This window comes from Giraffa tippelskirchi, chromosome 5 (assembly GCF_054371585.1).
Source record: "Giraffa tippelskirchi isolate mGirTip1 chromosome 5, T2T-mGirTip1v1.2.pri, whole genome shotgun sequence".
NCBI lineage: Eukaryota > Metazoa > Chordata > Mammalia > Artiodactyla > Giraffidae > Giraffa > Giraffa tippelskirchi.
In genome coordinates, this window is record NC_137279.1 from 186803604 (window position 1) to 186822449 (window position 18846).

The 18846-nt window shown below is 45.1% G+C and overlaps 1 protein-coding gene and 1 non-coding gene across 6 annotated transcripts in view; both read left to right on the forward strand.

Moving 5' to 3' along the window:
* ATG16L1 (autophagy related 16 like 1) overlaps window positions 1–18846 on the forward strand; it is a 44725-nt gene that overhangs the window by 13868 nt on the left and 12011 nt on the right. For 3 of the 5 annotated variants that reach the window (XM_081491017.1, XM_081491020.1, XM_081491021.1), the window contains 6 exons: window positions 244–309; window positions 2656–2742; window positions 4361–4463; window positions 7049–7154; window positions 13201–13271; window positions 13920–13991. In XM_081491017.1, coding sequence (XP_081347143.1) covers window positions 244–309; window positions 2656–2742; window positions 4361–4463; window positions 7049–7154; window positions 13201–13271; window positions 13920–13991 — 505 coding nt within the window. Of the gene's footprint in view, window positions 1–243; window positions 310–2655; window positions 2743–3406; window positions 3464–3687; window positions 3736–4360; window positions 4464–7048; window positions 7155–13200; window positions 13272–13919; window positions 13992–18846 lie in introns of all 5 variants that reach the window. The other 2 variants (XM_081491018.1, XM_081491019.1) reach the window with 2 other exon arrangements.
* Window positions 5421–5697, forward strand: LOC145508137 (small Cajal body-specific RNA 6). The gene has a single exon (XR_014055396.1).

The window sequence follows — 18846 nt, forward strand, 5'->3', positions numbered from 1 at the left end:
TGCTACAAGTGTGGGTTTGGGCCTCTGCGTATGTTTGCCCAGGGCAATAGTTACTTGAATATTCAGTGCACTTAAAATATGCAGTTAAAATATATTATTAGAGCTAGTAGTTTTTTGAGAGCCAAAACCCCTTGTTTGCTTTAAGTAGACATAAATAGTGGGCTTTTTTTTTTTTTAATTAGCCAAAACCCCTTGTTTGCTTTAAGTAGACATAAATAGTGGGCTTTTTTTTTTTTTAATTAGGAGGCGGCAAGCACGGCTGCAGAAGGAGCTCGCAGAAGCAGCGAAGGAGCCTCTGCCAGTTGAGCAGTGAGTAGAGAAATGCACATTAAAACTGTGCTGTTAGTCATTTGGTTTGCTCTTCTGAAATAGCTTTATAATGTTTTTTTTCTGTAAAACCGTGTTATAGATTGTAGAAAAAAAAGTGAAAGACTTAGGAGAGAAAATAAAAAACACTCATTACTTTCCAGGAAGTTGTTCGCTTCCGGGAAGGGTGAGTTCTGACTTCCTTCACCCTTAGCCAGCAGTAGCCTCGCTGTCTTCCTGTTGACACCCTGACCCATTTTCTCCCCCTAGTTGGAGTTGTTGCAGTGTGATGCTGGGCTCAGGTTCTGTCTCTTGCTCTCTGCTTGATTTGTGATTTCATGTGGAGTTTGGGCAAACCTTTGAAGCCTGAGTGAAAACTGGGATCTCCTGGAACACAAGGAATTGAATCAAGATGGAGTTTTTCCTAATCTGGAGTCAGGTGTAGGGTCTTCCCTGAGATTTGAGGCTTTGTTTTGAGAATGGTGGGTATTTCAGTGACTAAATTCCCTCTGCTTTGGTTCAAGATTTGTCCCCCCCCCCCGGAAATAGATGGTGAAATACAGAATTATAGTTATGATCCTCTCTTTTAAAATGTTGGTTGCTTCCTTATAAATGGAGGGGAGTGATTTCATCTCATCTAGGAGTCTTCGGCCAAAAGTCTTGATTTATAAGATAACAAATCTCATACCAAGCCTTTGCTTTGGATGTAGCGTGTATGTATTTTCTATCTTCCCCCATGGGGAAAGTGAATGTCAGGTATTTTTTCCCAGAGCTGCAAAGTAAATAAATAGTTGATCTAGAAATGAGATTTGGTTCTTCTTAAAAGTAACAGCTCATGAAAGCATCATTTGTCTGCCTGCTATTGGCCAGTGTGAACAAGTGAGTAGGTGTAGAAAAGTCAAGTGCCCTGCCCCAAACACACAGCAAGTGGCAGGGGCAGGCTGGAAACCTCAGGGTGTCTGACTGGAAAGTCCTGTGCTTCCCTAAGAGTAGGGTTTCCGGGTCAGAGAACGCTTTCATCTTTGAAGGGTTTTGATAAGTTACCAGATGCTTGTATTTTCTCATGGTCCTAGGTCTCTGTGCAGTTTCAAGTACCTGTAACTATACAGTTCTGTCTTAAACAAACCATTTACATAGGCTCAGCTCATGTTTGTCACTCTTGCCATCTCTGCTATTCTGTTGTTACCCTTGTATGAACACAAATGACTCTTCCCAAACCACCAGCGAGAGGAGAAGAAAGCCCAGCCTGTTCTCCGTCTTCAGGCCTGCCTTTGTTCTCTTCTCAGTCCTGGCCAAGATGGGGGTCAGTTACACGGGATCCTGGAATCAGTAGCCAAGGAAAATAAATTTACTTAACCTTGGTTTGACTTGCTTGGTAACAGGTTCTGAAGTATAGATTATAGTTATATAACCCAGATAATTAATCATGGGAAAATCTCTTCCAAGTTCCTGTGAATCCAAACATTTGGTAATAAAGTCTTGGGTTATTAGTTATTATCTGTTTACTTCTCCATGAAGATTGCAACTTGGTAGGAGGTCGTTAAGACCAAACTAATTACTTGCCTTTCCTCCAACCAGGAAGATGGGGAGGAAAGGGAATTCCAGAGGGGCTTTGCATCCAGTGGGATAAACAGCAGCAGAGGAGCACATTCTTGTAACTTATTTCACATGCAATGTGATGAACTCACCAAATGTCAGAAACACCAAGTACTTAAACATAAGTGTCAAACAGCCCGAGTCAAAGATGTAATGTGTTTAGATTCTGCTTTCCTGTCTTTTATTCTTAAAGTAATACTTAGACTCGGGTTGTTTACGTGCCCGTTGATCTCATTGCCCTTTTAGCAGTCCATTTTCGTATTGCCTTGGAGCGGCTCCTTGTCCTGGCGTTTTCTTATACACCATAGCTGCGCCTAGCTGTCCTCCGTGTGTTGCTCAGCCCGCCTCCTGGGAACAGTTCTTGCTGAGTGCTGTAGTCCGGTGGTTGGCATGCAGGAGACTTCTGATGAGGAAAATCTTCCTTGCTCCTGGTTATGTGGTTATAGACTTAATAAGCCATTATTTCGTTGCTTTTCAAGTGGGAGCTGTGTTTAGACCTGAAGAGATCCAAAGCTTCCTTCTCAGGGTATTTTCAGCTGGAGTTCTGGATCCGAGTTAGATTGTTTCTTTTCGCATTGCTCCAATGGCAGTTCCTTTTTCTCCAGAGAAGCTGAAACCGGCTCTGTCCCAGCCAAGTCTCCTGGCCGTGTGTGATTAGGAAGTGGTGTTGCCTGTTGACCTTAGCAGAGCAGGCTCATCACAGAGCTTCTGTTCAGCAGAAGCAAAGACTCGGCCTCTTGCCCTTCTTTCCAGGGATGATGACATTGAAGTCCTCGTGGATGAAACCTCTGAGCACCCTGAGGAGACCTCTCCCGTGCGAGCCATCAGCAGAGCGGCCACGTAAGTAGACGGGTTGTGCCAGGAATGGGGCGCTCGGGGGCACCCTAGCAGCCGCCGTGGGCAGGATCAGAGAGCAACGAGGGGCCCCTGGCTGGAGCGTGCAGATCCCCTCACTCGACTGTGGAGGGTATGGGCTCCATAGCATCCCCATCTTTCTCGGGTTGCCCCTCCTTAACTAGGAGGGAGCCATCCCTCAGTGGTGCCACCAGCCGTGAAGAGAAGCAGAAAGAAGTGTAGTGGCTTCCTGAAAGAAGGACCTTGTTAGGCTGGGGGATTGTTTAGAACGTACTGTTTATTTCTTACCAGGGCTCCAGGATTTTTTTTTTTTTTTAATTTGCCAAAGCAGGACCAAAAGAATGGGGTTTGTCCTTAACCATACTAGAAGTTCTTAGGTCAGTTAGACAGTTTATTGTCCACAGCATCATTTCCAGGGAAGTTAATTTAAGGCTAGGGAATCTTACTCCTTTTGAGATTTCGAGGCTGGGTGTTCCCTTTTACCTTCCCTCTGTTTTCTGGTGGTTCAGTCCTGGGAGGGTTTTCTCTGTTGGAGTTTGGGCACTTGGTGGGAATATACTCCCAGGAACTTATTTTTGTGGACTGTTTTTGATTGATTGTTTGGGCAGAATGTTTCTAAGGTTTAAACCTATCCTCCCCTCCTCTTTAGTAAGCGACTCTCGCAGCCTGCTGGAGGCCTTCTGGATTCTATCACTAATATCTTTGGGTAGGTTAGAAAACCTTCGCCTTTCCTTGTGTATATATATGTGTATAAATATACCTAAGTACATGTACATGATTTGTTAGTGTTTTTTAAACGTGCACCAGAATCTCAGTGCAGAGTATATGCAGATGCCTTAATTTCAGCTTTTCATTTAGCTTCTTCCTTTTTTCCCTCGACTTCCTTTCTCTTAATCCCGCTGCGTGCTGACCTCTGGCCTTACCCTTTAGTCTGTCCGAGTCTCCCCTTTTGGGACATCACTCTTCTGATGCTGCCAGGTGAAAACATTATCCTCTCCTAGCCCAGCATGCGAGTGTGGGTCGTTGATAACCACGTTCATCACCGCTTCACTGCCCCAGTCATCACGTGTCCGTGTGCCAATAACCAGGACGCTTTGCATGCGCCTAGGCACGCCGTCCGCCCTCTGAGCGGGGCAGATAGGTTGAGCTCTTTGTACAGTACCCAAGCTCTGGCCGCTCTTCCTTTTGGCATGTGTTCAGCTCCACCCTGACCACAAGTGTACCCCGAGGATGACGGTAACCAGGCATAGGAATCATCTTGAAATAGTTTTGTGAAAATACCCATGAGCCCCCTCGGAGCTCGCGTTCGCATTAAGTTGAGGACGTGTCTAGCGGTTTATTTGATGGGGGCGGCGGTTGTTCAGGCTTGCTTTTCAGTGTTGTGTTTTGGAGTCCGTGGGTTAGCGAGGAGAGCGAAGGTAAGTTCTGTCTTTGAGTTGTCACTGCGTCAGGGGGCTTCCGATTCGGGGGGCTTGTTCTGTGGTTTGGAGGGTCTCGAAGGGAAAGGAAGCTACTGATAAAAGGCGTCTTTGAGTCCCTGCTGAGAGGTGGGTGGACCGTAAGCCCGCGCAGTCCTAATACTGTCCTTTATGTTACTTCTTAGGAGGCGCTCTGTCTCTTCCTTTCCAGTTCCCCAGGATAACGTGGATCCTCATCCCGGTGCTAGTAAAGAAGTGAGGGTGCCGACGACTGCAGTGTCTGTCTTTGTAAGTGTGGTTTATCATCCCCAAGCTTCACGCGGAAACTCAGCCTGAGCATTAAAGGATCCTTTCTCCTGCTGCAGCTAAGCTTTCTATTCCTATTTCATTTATATGGAGCTTTTACACCTGTTGGCTCTCTGATAGAAAGGATTGATTATATTTTGATAAGCAAAGCAACATTGCTTTGATAAAATAAGCAAAATACATTAGTTTTGTTTGTCTTCAGAGAGCAGAATTGATTTCCAGCCACCCTCTGTGGTATATAGGACTGGCTGAGAGAGAGGATGGGAGGGGTGAGAGAGGGGAACACTAACTTGGGACAGTGAAACGTGAGAGAAGAACTCGCTCATTTGTTGTCACCGGTTGGCTCCAGTTTAGAGTTTCTAGTCAGCGATCTGTTCTGCAAAGTCGATTGGGCAGCTCTTGGCTTCATTAATTATGCCCATGCCCGTATGACTTCCAACCATCAGGAGCACCTGGTTAGAAGCAGGAGACAGGCCTGGGCAGAAGCTGCTGTGATGCCATGGCCAACACTGATGTGAGAAGCTGGGTCCTAGAACTAAAGGTTGATCCAGGTCCCTGCTGGTGTGATTGAGCAGACATGAGACCCGCCCGGGGAAGCATAGAGTCCCTGGCTCGGCTAGAAGAGGGGGTCGGGGGGTCAGTGGGGAGAGCAGAGCCCAGTTAGTTGGGCTGATGCTTGGGTTGCACAGGGAGAGCCAGCTTTGGGGGAGAGAAAGACTTGCTGTTAAAATGGGATGGAGTTTACATGGCAGGAGCTTTCAGTTCCAGGCATAAAGGGGAACTTTTAATAGTTACTTCTGTACAATGAACTGGCTGAGTGAGTGGCCACCTTGGTCATCGTAAAGAGAGCCCTTCTCTGGAGGAGGAGGTGGATGGGGAACCGTTACAGCCCATTTCCACTGTGCTCCTGTGATTCTCTAACGGGCCGGGCCCCTTGGAGGTCAATGATGATTGGTAAAAGGTCTGATTGCACGTAAGGTCACAGTCCCTGCCCTGCCCTCAGCTCCCAGCAGCGCATTCTTTTCCCTCCCCTCACATTGAAGTCATGTGTCTGGGGTAATGGCGCAGCTGATAACGTGGGATTCTGTCAGTGCGTGTTCCTGAGAGTCGACAGTGCACAGCTGACCAGTATCCAACAAAACCAGCTACACAGGAGCCTGAAGAGCGGCAGCCATGGGTGTGATGGTGCATGATCTCAAGTTTTCAATCTGAGACCTCCAAGGTAGAAAGGGAGCGCTGGAAAGGAAACGGAATTGTGTGGAGGTGGAAAGTTGGATCACCTGTCAGATGGCTTTTCAGACTGGGACTCGAGAGGATGGCGAGAATGCAAAGCAATCATGAGTGCTGTTTATATTCCAGTCAGCTCCTTTTTCAGTCCCAAGCAAAGGCGAAGATGAGATTTTTCTATTCCTAAAGTGACCTTTATAGGCAAGTGATTGACCTGTTTAATGATTTAATATTTATAATCCACATGTTACAGCCTTTCCCTCCCCCTGCCTTGTTATTATGAAAATTTTCAAATATAAGCAGAAATAGGATTAAAAACTGCTGTTGAGCAGCTTCAGTTAGTCATATTAGCCAATCGTACGACCACACACATACACAAACTTGCTGAAGCAATTTAAAGCAGATCTCATAGTGTTTTTACTCATGAATATTTTGAAATCCATGGTCTTTTCAGAGAGATGATAGTGATCTCCACTATTCTCTTACCCCATTTAGGCTGGGGAGCTTCCTGTCTGGTTTCCCTTCTCAGCTTGAACACAAATGCCATCTTTTCAGATGTGTCCAGTGTGGATGCCAGTCTCAAGACATTTCTCTGTGAAGAATTAAGTTCTCCCAAAATAACACCTGTTACTTTTATTGAAGGCCTAGTCATGGTCAGATGCAGTCTGAGCTTACAGGACGTGCAGAAGTTCTTATTTTATAGATGAGCAAACTGAGGCTTCAGGAAGTTAAGAAACTTGGTAGAGGTCCCACTGCTGATAATAGTACATATTAGTGCCGTATTGTTTTCCAAAATGAACTCCTGGAGGCCCCGCTAACACTGACTTGTGGCGGTAGGACTGGCATCTACATTTGTTAGGACTCTCTGTATTAGGGTGTACCCTCACTGGGACAACCAAAATGAAAGGCTTTTTTGAAAAGAAAAGAATTTTTTTCACTAATTTGATACATGGTTTAATATGTGTTATTAATGCAGTCTGGACCATAAGAGAGGCAGTTAATCACAGACTTACTTTTAAGCTGTGAAGATGATAGTAGAGATTGACATTACATTATTCTTAGAAGAAATAAAATTAACTCAGAGACAAACTTTAGGCAGTTAGTCTCTACAGGTTTTGAATGCTTTTTAAGAAGATTGCACAGTATTTAAATAAATGGAACAAAACTATAAGAGTTTAATGATAATAGAATCTTTGGTGACTCTGGGCTAGGAACCCAAGATTATGACCTTAATGACCAGTGTTTAATGTTTGGTTGAGCGTCCAGAGTGTTCATCTGTATTAGCCCCCTTCTTGGGAGTGACAGTTAACCCAGTTTGAAACTGGGCGTTTGTCTTGCAGGACGCGCATGATGGGGAGGTTAATGCTGTGCAGTTCAGCCCGGGTTCCCGGCTCCTGGCTACAGGAGGCATGGATCGGAGGGTGAAGCTCTGGGAAGTGTTTGGAGGTAAGGTCTCGCCGGAGTGGGGAACAGAAGGAAGCGTGTTGGTGATGTCTGGTTGGCAGTCTGACTTGTTCATCTTCTTGAAACGTGCGCTACTTTGTGTAAGGAATCATCTGACCAAAGCATTCTTATTCTCAGTTACCCTTTACAGCTGACACAGCCGAGTCTGTGTTTGCTCTGGGTTTCCGAGTAGTGACGAGAGAATGCTACTAAATCCCAGATACTTTAGCGTTTGTGTTTTCTCAAGTGTATACCAGTCAGAGCATCTTCTAAGATAGGGCAGGTTTTAGATTTGGAATTAAAAAGTCTTAGTCGTGGACTAGTAAAAACACATAAAAATTGGTAATAAGATTACACATCAAGCTGTGGTTTGTGCATTTAATAATGCCAATGGCCATCGCCTAGGGAAAAAATGACATTGTATCTAAGCTTGAGACTAAAGAGACGAGTATGGGACTTCCCTGGTTGTCCAGTGATTAAAGATCTTGCCAGTGCAGGTGACATAGGTTCGATCCTTGGTCCAGGAAGATCCCACAGGCCGAGGAGCAACTAAGCCCGTGCACTGCAACTACTGAAGCCTGCTCACCCTCGCGCCCGTGCTCCACAGCTAGGGAAAGCCCGAGCGCTGCACCGAAGACCCGGCACAACCGTGAATTAATTTAAAAGGAGGGGGTATCATCTTGTTGTTCAGTGGCTAAGTCTTGTCCGACTCTTTGCAACCCCATGGATTGCAGCACACCAGGCTCCTCTGTCCTTCACTGTCTCCCAGATTTTCCTCAAATTCATGTCTGTTGGAGTTGGTGATGCCGTCCAACCATCTCATCCTCTGCCGCCCTTTCTCCTTTTGCCTCCATCGGTGGTGGTGGTTTAGTCGCTAAGTCATGTCCAACTCTTGGGTCCCCATGGACTGTAGTCTGCCAGACTCCTCTCTCCATGGGATTCTCCAGGCAAGAAAACTGGAGTGGGTTGCCATTTCCTTCTCCAGCCTTCATCAGGGACTTTTCCAAATGAGCAGGCTCTTTGCATCAAGTGGCCAAAGTATTGAAGCTTCAGCATCAGTCCTCCCAGTGAATATTCAGAATTAATTTCCTTTAGGATGGACTGATTTGGTCTCTTTGCAGTCCAAGGGACTCTCAGGAGTCTTTTCCAGCACCACAATCAGAAAGCATCAATTCTTCAGTGCTCAGCCTTCTTTCTGGTCCAGCTTTCACATCTATACATGACTACTGGAAAAACCATAGTTTAGACCAGACAGACCTTTGTCAGCAAAGTGATGTCTCTGCTTTTAAATGTGCTGTCTAGGTTTGTCATAGTTTTCCTTCCAAGGAGTAAGTGTCTTAATTTCATGACTTCAGTCGCCATCCACAGTGATTTTGGAACCCAAGAAAATAAAATCTGTCACTGTTTCCACTTTTTCCCCCTTCTGTTTGCCAGGAAGTAATGGACTAGATGCCATGATCTTGGTTTTCTGAATGTTGATTTTTAAGCCAGGTTTTTCACTCTCCTCTTTCACCCTCATCAAGAGGCCCTTGTTCCTCTTCACCTTCTGCCATTAGAGTGGTGTCATCTGCATATTTGCGGTTGTTTATATTTCTCCCGGCCATCTTGATTTCAGCTTGTGATTCATCCAGCCTGGCATTTTGCACGATGCGCTTACTCTGCATAGAAGTTAAATAAACAAAGTGACAATATACAGGCTTGTATTACTCCTTTCCCAGTTTTGAACCAGTCAGTTGTTCCATGTCTGGTTCTAACTATTGCTTCTTGGCCTGCATTAAGATTTCTCAGGAGGCAGGTAAGGTGGCCTGGTATTCCCATCTCTTTAGAATTTTCCACAGTTTTTTGTGATCCACACAAAGGCTTTCACATAGTCGATGAAGCAGAAGTAGATGTTTCTCTGGAATTCCTTTGCTTTCTCTAGGATCCAGTGAATGTTGTCAGTTTGTTCTCTGGTTCCTCTGCCTTTTCTAAATCCACCTTGTACATCTGGAAATTCTTGGTTCACATACTGCTAAAACCAAATAGTTTGAAGGATTTTGAGCATTACCTTGCTAACATGTGAGATAAGTGCAAATGTTTGGTAGTTTGAGCATTCTTTAGCATTGTCCTTCTTTGGGATTGGAATGAAAACTGATCTTTTCCAATCCTGTGGCCACTGCTGAGTTTTCCATGTTTCCTGACATATTGAGTGCAGCACTTTAGTAGCATCAACTTTTAGGATTTGAAATAGCTCAGCTGGAATTCTATTACCTCCACTAGCTTTGTTTGTAAGGAATGCTTCCTAAGGCCCACTTGACTTCATGCTCCAGGATGTCTGCCTCTAGGTGAGTGACCACACCATCATGGTGTGGTCATTAAGACCTTTTTTGTATAGTGCTTTTGTGTATTCTTGCCATCTCCTCTTAATCTCTTCTGCTTCTGTTAGGTCCTTACTGTTTTTGTCCTTTATCATGCCCGTCTTCACACGAAATGTTCTCTCGATGTCTCCAGTTTTCTTGAAGAGATCTCTAGTCTTTCTCATTCTGTGATTTTCCTTTATTTCTTTGTGGTGTTCACTTAAGAAGGCCTTATGTCGCCTTGCTATTCTCTGGAACTTTGCATTCATTTGGGTATATCTTGCCTTTTCTCCCTTGCCTTTTGCTTCTCTTTCTTCATCTATTTATAAGGCCTTCTCAGACAACCACTGTGCCTTCTTGCATTTCTTTTTCTTTGAGATGATTTTGGTCACTGCCTTCTGTACAGTGTTACTAACCTCTGTCCATAGTTCTTCAGGCACTCTGTCTACCAGATGTAATCCCTTGAATCTATTCATCACCTCCACTGTAAATGCATAAGGAACTTGATTTAGGTCATATCTGAACATCCTAGTGGTTTTCTGTACTTTCTTCAGTTTAAGCCTGAGTTTTGCAATGAGGAGTTCATGATCTGAGCCACAGTCAGTCCAGGTCTTGCTTTGTTGACTGTATAGAGATTCTCTATCTTTGGCTGCAAAGAATATAGTCAGTCTGATTTTGGTGTTGACCATCTGGTAATGTCCATGTGTAGAATGTTCTCTTGTGTTGGAAGAGGATGTTTGCTATGACCAGTGCGTTCTCTTGGCAAAACTTGGGTAGTCTTTGACCTGCTTCATTCTGTACTCCAAGGCCAAACTTGCCTGTTACTCCAGGTATCTCTTGACTTCCTTCTTTTGCATTCCAGTCCCCTATGGTGGAAAGAACATCTTTTTTGGTGTTAGTTCTAGAAGATCTTGTAGGTCTTTGTAGAACCATTCAACTTCAGCTTCTTTGGCATTACGGTTGGGAGATAGACTTGGATTACTGTGATACTGAATGGTTTGCCTTGGAAATGAACTGAGTTCATTCTATTATTTTTGAGATTGCACCCAAGTACTGCATTTTGGACTCTTGTTGACTATCAGAGCTATAGCATTTCTTCTAAGGGATTCTTGCCCACAGTAGTAGATATAACAGTCATCTGAATTAAATTCTCCCATTCCCATCCATTTTAGTTCACTGTTTCATAAGATGTTGATGTTCACTCTTGCCATCTCCTGCTTGACCACTTCCAATTCACCTTGATGCATTGACTTGACATTCCAGGTTCCTATGCAATAATGTTCTTTAGAATGTCGGACTTTACTTTCACCACCAGACCCATCCAAAACTGAGCGTCATTACCACTTTGGCCCAGCCCTTTCCTTGTTTCTGGAGCTGTTGGTAATTGCTCTCTACCTCTTCACTTTTCCCTTTTATGCACTGGAGAAGGAAACGGCAACCCACTCCAGTATTCTTGCCTGGAGAATCCCAGGAACGGCGAAGCCTGGTGGGCTGCCGTCTGTGGGGTCGCACAGAGTCGGACACGACTGAAGCAACTTAGCAGCTTCCGCAGTAGCGTATTGGACACCTTCCTACCTGAGAGGCTCATTCCTCTAAGATCAAGACTGAGTCTCTTTGGTTATGGTTTATTTTAGGAATGACCTCAGAGTACTCAAAATGGGATGGCATTGAAACAGGAAAGGGGAGTTAGTGAAACCCTCTCCCAGATGTCTGAACTTAGGCATCGCCCACTTTCCACATTTTGATACTCAGTTAAATATACATGTATTTTTAACAAGACATGGTCAAAGAAGAGGCTGCAGGATTCTGTAGGAACCACTTTGTCAGGCTTCCTTAGTGGAGCACATGTGTGCTCACTGTCTAACAAGAGGTGGCACTGTCACGCCTTTGTCTGTTTTATTCCCTCTGAGCCTCACCGTAGCCCTGTGCTGTTAGACAGGTGGGTATCACCCCTGTTTGAGAGGTGAAAACTCAAAGACACTTCTTGATCTATGTGGGTGATTTATGTGGACAGAGGGGTGAAGTAGCACCTGAGCTTGGGTGAATTGCTGAAACTTAATAATAAAATGATAAGAATAGAAATTTGGTGATTAACAAAAATATCTACACAGATAGTCTGTTTCGATTGTACCTTGCAAATAAATACAAATAGCCCTAGAAATACTTTTGTTTTACTCCTTGGTCAGTAAAGATACCTATAAGAAAATTAGAGATACCAGCCACTAGTAGAAGGATTACCTTTATGCTGCCGAAGAGGAAGTGAACACTAATCAGAATTAATACTGACATGATTTGTGCCAGAGCATAAATTGTGTTAGTAAAATGAAGAGTTTCTGCTAAATCTACAGAAATAACATAGAGCATCTGGCAGGATTTTTTTTATAGTTTTCAGGAACAAGTATCAGTCATGTCCTAACTACTTATAGGACCTTTCCTTCACTGATGGCTTACTTGGTGTATAATTTCCCCCCCTTGCCTAATATTTACTGAATCTTGGAAGAGACCAAGTCCAAAAGGCCTTTCATGGAGTAAGAGGATCTTTGGTCTTCTGAACTCAGTCTCTTGTGTAGACTAGCGCTTGGTAGTCATTTCTGAGGTTTTGGCGCTTTGTCACCTTCCAGACAGAGCAGTGTTTTAGGCATGAGCCACAGAGATATTTTTTAGAATTTGCAGTGGTATTTTTGTATGTAAAGATCTACTCTAAATAAAGTCCTTAATTAGTAAGTGTTTACCTTTTTTTAGACTTGTGAAAATCTAATGAAAGCTAGGATCCAGGAAAAGGCATTAAATGTGGTATATTTTGCAAATTAATTCAGGGATTTACTCACCAGCTTAATAGTCCTGGCCATAAATGTATTTGACAGCTCCAAATCCATATTTATGTCATTTTTATTAGCATTCAGAAGTCCTGAAGGAAAAGGCTGTCCATTGAAATGTATACTATTCTGTGCTGCTGTCTTATGAATTTGATTTGAATGGTTCCCTAACTAGTTTCCTAGCTTGTCTGTCTAGGTTATCCTTAAGATACCCTTTAAAGAAGGAATTTAATCATAGCATCATTGAGATTTATACTTTTATCTGTAAAGTTGCCCTCAAGGTGGCCAGAGTCTGAAAGCAGAGTCCAGGGGTGAATGGTTGGGCCTGTCGATGACAGATTGGGGGTGAGGTGGGCTTCAGGGGAGCCCTGGCAGGCGATTGGTTCACCAGAACCTTAGGTTCACATAGGTACGGTGAATAGATAAATTTCAAAAACTCCAAACTAGCTTTACTGGAAATCTAATGACTAGCCAGTTTATGTAACTACAAGTAAAACTTTCTTTTTGTACTTGGGTTCTGAAATTTTCATGATCAGTTTCTATGAAAGTGATAATTAAGTTGACAAAAATGTGTTTATGTTAATTAAATAGCTAAATAAACTCTAGGTCAATGACATGTTTTAAAATTCCTGCACTTCTGTAAAGGGAATTGATGACACTAAATTTCTTAAAAACAGCAGTGTAAGAGCCAACAGGAAAGTGCTGGGCTCTGCACCCTCTGAGCATTCATTGCTTTGGGAACTGGTCAGCTGAAAATTTTGGTCTCATTATGCTGTTTGTCCTGCTACTTGATTCTGTAAAGATGCGGGAAAGTTGGTTTTGACCATGTAATTAGCTTCCATTGTGTTTCAGGTGCCTCATTTTAATTGGTATTTTGGCATCTTTGTTTTTATGCAGACAAATGTGAGTTCAAGGGCTCCCTGTCTGGCAGTAATGCAGGAATTACAAGCATTGAATTTGATAGTGCTGTAAGTACCTAATAGCCATGGAAATGGGGTGAGTTGAGAGGTGTTTAGAAACCATTTTTGACATCTGGTTCTTGAAATTGAAAAATAACCTACCTGGTTTCTCTGCCGTTTTCTATCTTAATGTTAGAGAAAAATGCCAATAGGTTAAAAATTCAGTGCTGATCGTGAGTAGGTTGAAGATGGGTAGGGGAGACAGGTCTGTGGTAACCCAGTCAGTCAGCATCTCGCCAGACTTGGTAAAGGCTCTGGTGTGGGCCGAGTCGGTGCAGGTGGAAAGGAGAGGGTCTACAGCCGGGGGACAGTTGGGAGGTGAGGCTGGGGAGTCGGCGCCTCTGGGCTCGTGGACTTGGGGGAGCTTAGAGAATTAGTACTTGCCCTTACCGAAGTGGGGTGGAAGTGAGCACAGGGGAGTGAGTTCCATTTTGAGCTGGAGGTGTAATATCTACAGCCTGCAGGCGAGGTTGAGCAGGCTCAGAAAAGAGGTCTGAAGTTAACGGGGATTGAGACGTTGACAGCATTCTGGTTAGAATGGTATTCAGATCAGGTATATAGCTTTAGTCATCTAAACATTCTTAAGTTTGATAGGAGGAATTTTGTATCATGTGAACTGAAGTTCTCTGTCTTGTCTTCTCCCCTTCTTTCCTGTAGGGATCTTACCTCTTAGCAGCTTCAAATGATTTTGCAAGCCGCATCTGGACCGTGGATGACTACCGGTTACGGGTAAGACCCAGTTGAGAAAGAAAGTACAGCCTCCAGACTTCTGTGGTTGGGTATCAGTCACAAAATGTAGGAAATGGCAGGGTGATGCGTTAGGAGAATTGTGTGTTGTCCTGACCATCAGACTTGAGTCCCCCTGCCCTTTCCTCCTTAGGAAAATTGATGTTTCTACTTCACGTTCTTTGTCCAATATTCAGCTCTGAAATATTCGCGATAGGAAACCATCACATTTCCATGAAGGACTTTGGATACTCCTGTTCATAAGAGCTAAGGTTTTTAGGTAGGTGTCAGTTTTAGCTTAACTTCAGCTATTTTAGCACCAGCGTGTTAAGCTGTGTTCCTTAAGGACCCCCAAGACTTAATCACCTCACAAAGTAGAGCTGGAAAGTAGGCTATGGAGGCGTTCTTGTGGGTGCAGTTATGATAGAGATGAAATAACTCACACGAAGCCAGGAGACAGGTGTACAGGAAAGCAAGAACTGTGGGCTCGGATGTTGAAGAAATCTGCAGTCTGAACCCACACTCGCCAAGCTTATTAAATAAAGGCTACTGAAAGATGAGGTGGAGGATTTACTTGACACTGATAAGCATTTTACCCCCCCAAAAAAACTTAGACACAAACCTGTGCGTCAACTCACATGAAAAACAGAGCATGTGATGTGAAGATGAACTTCCTAGAGATAATCTACAGGGATGTGGGGAGCTGCGATACAGTAGTCTGTGGGGTGATTCCCGGTGGCCTGAGGCTGGTGCAGGGACAGAAGAATGGCTAGAAACCCACCGCTCACTCACCACCGGGCTTTCCATTTCCTTCAAGGAACTGTGTGGGAAATAGCCAGTGTTAGGTGCTAGCTGGGAAGATCCCCTGGAAGAGGGCACGGCAGCCCACTCTGGTACTCTTGCCTGGAGGATCCCTATGGACAGAGGAGCCTGGTGGGCTACAGTCCATGGGGTCACAAAGAGTCGGACATGACCAAGCAACTAAAGCATGGCACAGCACAGGTGCTAGCTCATACATAAAGGGTTGTAATTCCTGATTCTTAGTTGAAAGACTATCCATGCGCAAAGCATGAGATGTCAAAGCATGAGATGTGAGGATGACACCTGAAGGGCCCGTTGCATGTTCTTCTTGGAGGAACAGGGAGGTGGACTGCTGGATGCCCATGGGCAGGGCTGGACACCTCTCAAGTCCCAGTTCACGTCTGTTCAGATGCTCGGATGAGTTTTCAATTGAGGCCCTATGGTCCTGCAGCCTCAGCCTGAAAGGTGGTCTAGCCTGTTCTGGCAGTGTGACAGTCTGCCCTGGGGCATGCCTTCTCTAGGTAACCATCAGTTACTCGTGGAAATTTGTGGTGGGATTGGATTACTTCTGCAGGCATTAACTTGCCTAAAGGAGAGGGGATTTACCTGGGTGCCTTCTGTGTGTTAGACCCAGTAGTCGAGTGTGTTATGTACACTGTTGTTATTGTTCAGTCGCCTAGTTGTGTCTGACTCTTTGCAACCCCCTGGACTGTAGCACACCAGGCCTCCCTGTCGCTCACCACCTCCCAGAGTCTGCCCAAGTTCATGTTCATTTCATCGGTTTTGCTGTCCAGCCATCTCATCCTCTGACACCCTCTTCTCCTTCTGCCCTCAGTCTTTCCCAGCATCGGGGACTTTTCCAGTGAGTCACTGTTCGCATCAGATGACCAAAATACTGGCGCTTCAGCTTCAGCATCAGTCCTTCCAGTGAATATTCAGGGTTGATTTCCCTTGAGATTGACTGGTTTGATCTCCTTGCTGTCCAAGGTACTCTCAAGGGTATGCTCCAGCAACACCGTTTGAAGGCATCAATTCTTTGGCATTCTGCCTTCTTTACGGTCCAGTTCTCACAACCATACGTGACCCCTGGGAAGACCATAGCCTTGACTATACAGACCTTTATCAACAGAGTAGTGTCTCTGCTTTTCAGCACATTGTCTAGGTCTGTCATCACTTTCCTGCCAAGAGGCAGTCTTCTGATTTCATGGCTGCAGTCACCGTCCTCGGTGATTTTGGGGCCTAAGAAGAGGAAATCTGTCACTACCTTTTCCCCTTCTATTTACCATGCAGTAATGGGACTGGATGCCATGATCTTAGTTTTTTTAATATTTAGTCTTAAGCCGGCTCTTCACTTTCCTCCTTCACCCTCATCAAGAGGCTCTTTAGTTCCTGTTCACTTCTGCCATTAGAGTGCTATCGTATGCATATCTGAGGTTGGTGTTTTTCCCGCCTGTCTTGATTCCAGCTTGTAACTCATCCAGCCCGGCGTTTCTCATGATGTGCTTAGCATATAGGTTAAACAAACAGGGTGGCAGCAGACAACCCTGTCCTACTCCTTTCTCGATCTTGAACCAGTCAGTTGTTCCATACAGGGTTCTAACGGTTGCTTCTTGACCCACATATGGGTTTCTCAGGAGACAGGTAAGATGGTCTGGTATTCCCATCTCTTTGAGAGCTTTCTATAGTTTGTCATGATCTACACAGTCAAAGGCTTTAGCGTAGTCAATGAAACAGATAGATGTTTTTCTGAAATTTCCTTGCTTTCTGTATAATCCAGCGAATGTTGACAATTTGATCTCTAGTTCCTGTTCCTTTTCTGAACCCAGCTTGGAGGTCTGGCTGAAGCCTAGCATGTAAGATTTTAAGTATGACCTTACTAGCATGGGAGGTGAGTGCAGTTGTCCAATGGTTAGCACATTCTTTGGGACTACCCTTCTTGGGAATTGGGTTGAGGATTGACCTTCTCCAGTCCTGTGGCCCCTGCTGGGTCTTCCAGATTTGCTGACATAATGAGTGCAAAACCTTGATGGCATCATCCTTTAGGGATTTGAATAATTCTGCTGGAATTTCATTGCATCCACTGGCTGTATTATGTTATGTACATTACTGCTTTTAATTCTCAGGAATCCAGGGGAGGTAGGTAGATGAGAAAACCAAGGCTCAGCTAAGCCCACAGAATTGCCTGGGGTCAGGCAGTGACCAGATGAAAAGATGGGACTGAGGCCTGGGCTGTTTCCTGTGTCCATTGGCCTGAATCATTTTCAACTGAGATACAGCAAAACTGTCCAAAGAGTGCAAAGGGACATACAGCCTTCCTTATGTTTTAGGCCCTTAGACGAATGAAGCAAGGAGTTGGGTGCGGGATGGTATTTGTAGCTGGTAGAAGAGTTCTGAACCAGGTAGGTGTCAGCTTTTGGGTCTGAAATTAGGAGGAGACCTGGAGGTAGAGTGAGCTGGTTTGCAGAGGTGGGTGAAGTCTTACTGGGGGAGCTGCTGGAGCCCTAAGCTGGGTGCTGATGAGCTGGGGGCTGGTGCCAGGGCTTGTAGCCTCCTGTGTTGGACCAGTGCCCTCTCACTTGGTAAACATGTGAAGGAGGTCAGAAGGCCTTTTTAGCAGGTTCCCATGCCCACAGAAACCACATGAAACCCTTACCAGGGCCCAGGAAGTGAGTAGGCTCCCTGTCCAGGAGGCTCTGGCTTCTTTAGTTTACAGAGGACGTTAGCAGGCTTGAATGGGCATCCATGTTCTGAAACACGAGATCCAAGCCCTGGTCAGTGTCTTCCTCAGCTCGTATGCTGAGGGGGCGGTGTCTGGCGAGACCAGAAGGCCGGAGCGGCTGGTCGAGTGCTTGCTTTAAGATCCTTTCAGGAAAGGTGTCCTAACAGCCTGGTGCTGAAAGGGGTCCCTTCCAGAGGACGCCTTTCAAGGTGGGGTGTTTTCAACTGCCTAAGAAATCTTAAAGTGAAGTCGCTCAGTCGTGTCCAACTCTTTGCCACCCCATGGACTGTAGCCTGGCAGGCTCCTCCGTCCATGGAATTTTCCAGGCAAGAATACTGAAGTGGGTTGCTATTTCCTACTCCAGGGGATCTTCCTAACCCAGGGATCAAACCCGGGTCTCCTGCATTGCAGGCAAATGCTTTACCATTTGAGCCACCAGGGAAGCCAAAAAAAACCCCAAAAAACAAAAACTCAAAGGTTAGTGTAAAACTGAGGAACCGGGTTGAAGAAGCTGCCCTGCCGACTTCTCTAACGCTGATGTGGAGAAGGGGCCTCAGTGTGGACTGGCTCTCAGATGATGGTTTTTATTTCAGAAACCTGAAGGTCTGTGTTTCTCTGAGGTCACCTGTCTTGGTTGCGGTTGATGGTTACTGCCTGCGTAGTGGGTGGCCCTGCAGCACGGGGAAGGCCCGTGCAGAGCCTGAGGGAAGAGAGCGCTCCGCTGGGAGACTCGGGCTGCCCTGACTTCAGGGCCCATGTAGACTCTGAAAGAGGAAGATAAAAACTTAAAGTAGTGTTAGAAGTTAAATGTTAACTTTTTTTTTGGCTGCTCCGGGTCTTCATTGCTTTGCTCGAGCTTTCTCCAGTTGCAGCGAGCAAAGGCTCCTCTTCCTTGGGGTGTGTGGGCTTCTCTTTGTGGTGGCTTCTCTTGTTGTGGAGCACAAGCTATAGGGTGTGTGGGCTCAGTAGTTGGGGCACACAGACTTAGCTGCTCTGCAGTATGCGGAATCTTCCCGAACCGAGGATCGAACCCACGTCCCCTGCATTGGCAGGTGGAGTCTTATCCAGTGTGCTACCAGGGAAGTTCCAGAAGTTAAATGTTAGATATTAATAAATATCAAAAATACTGAATGGGTAAAAGAATTTGAAATAAATCTGATCCACTTAAAATCACTTAAAAATCAATTTTTAAGTGAACCACTTCAGTTCAGTTCAGTTGCTCAGTTCTGTCCGACTCTTTGTGACCCCATGGACTTCAGCATGCCAGGCCTCCCTGTCCATCACCAACTCCCAGAGTTTACTCAGACTCATGTCCACTGAGTCGGTGATGCCATCCAA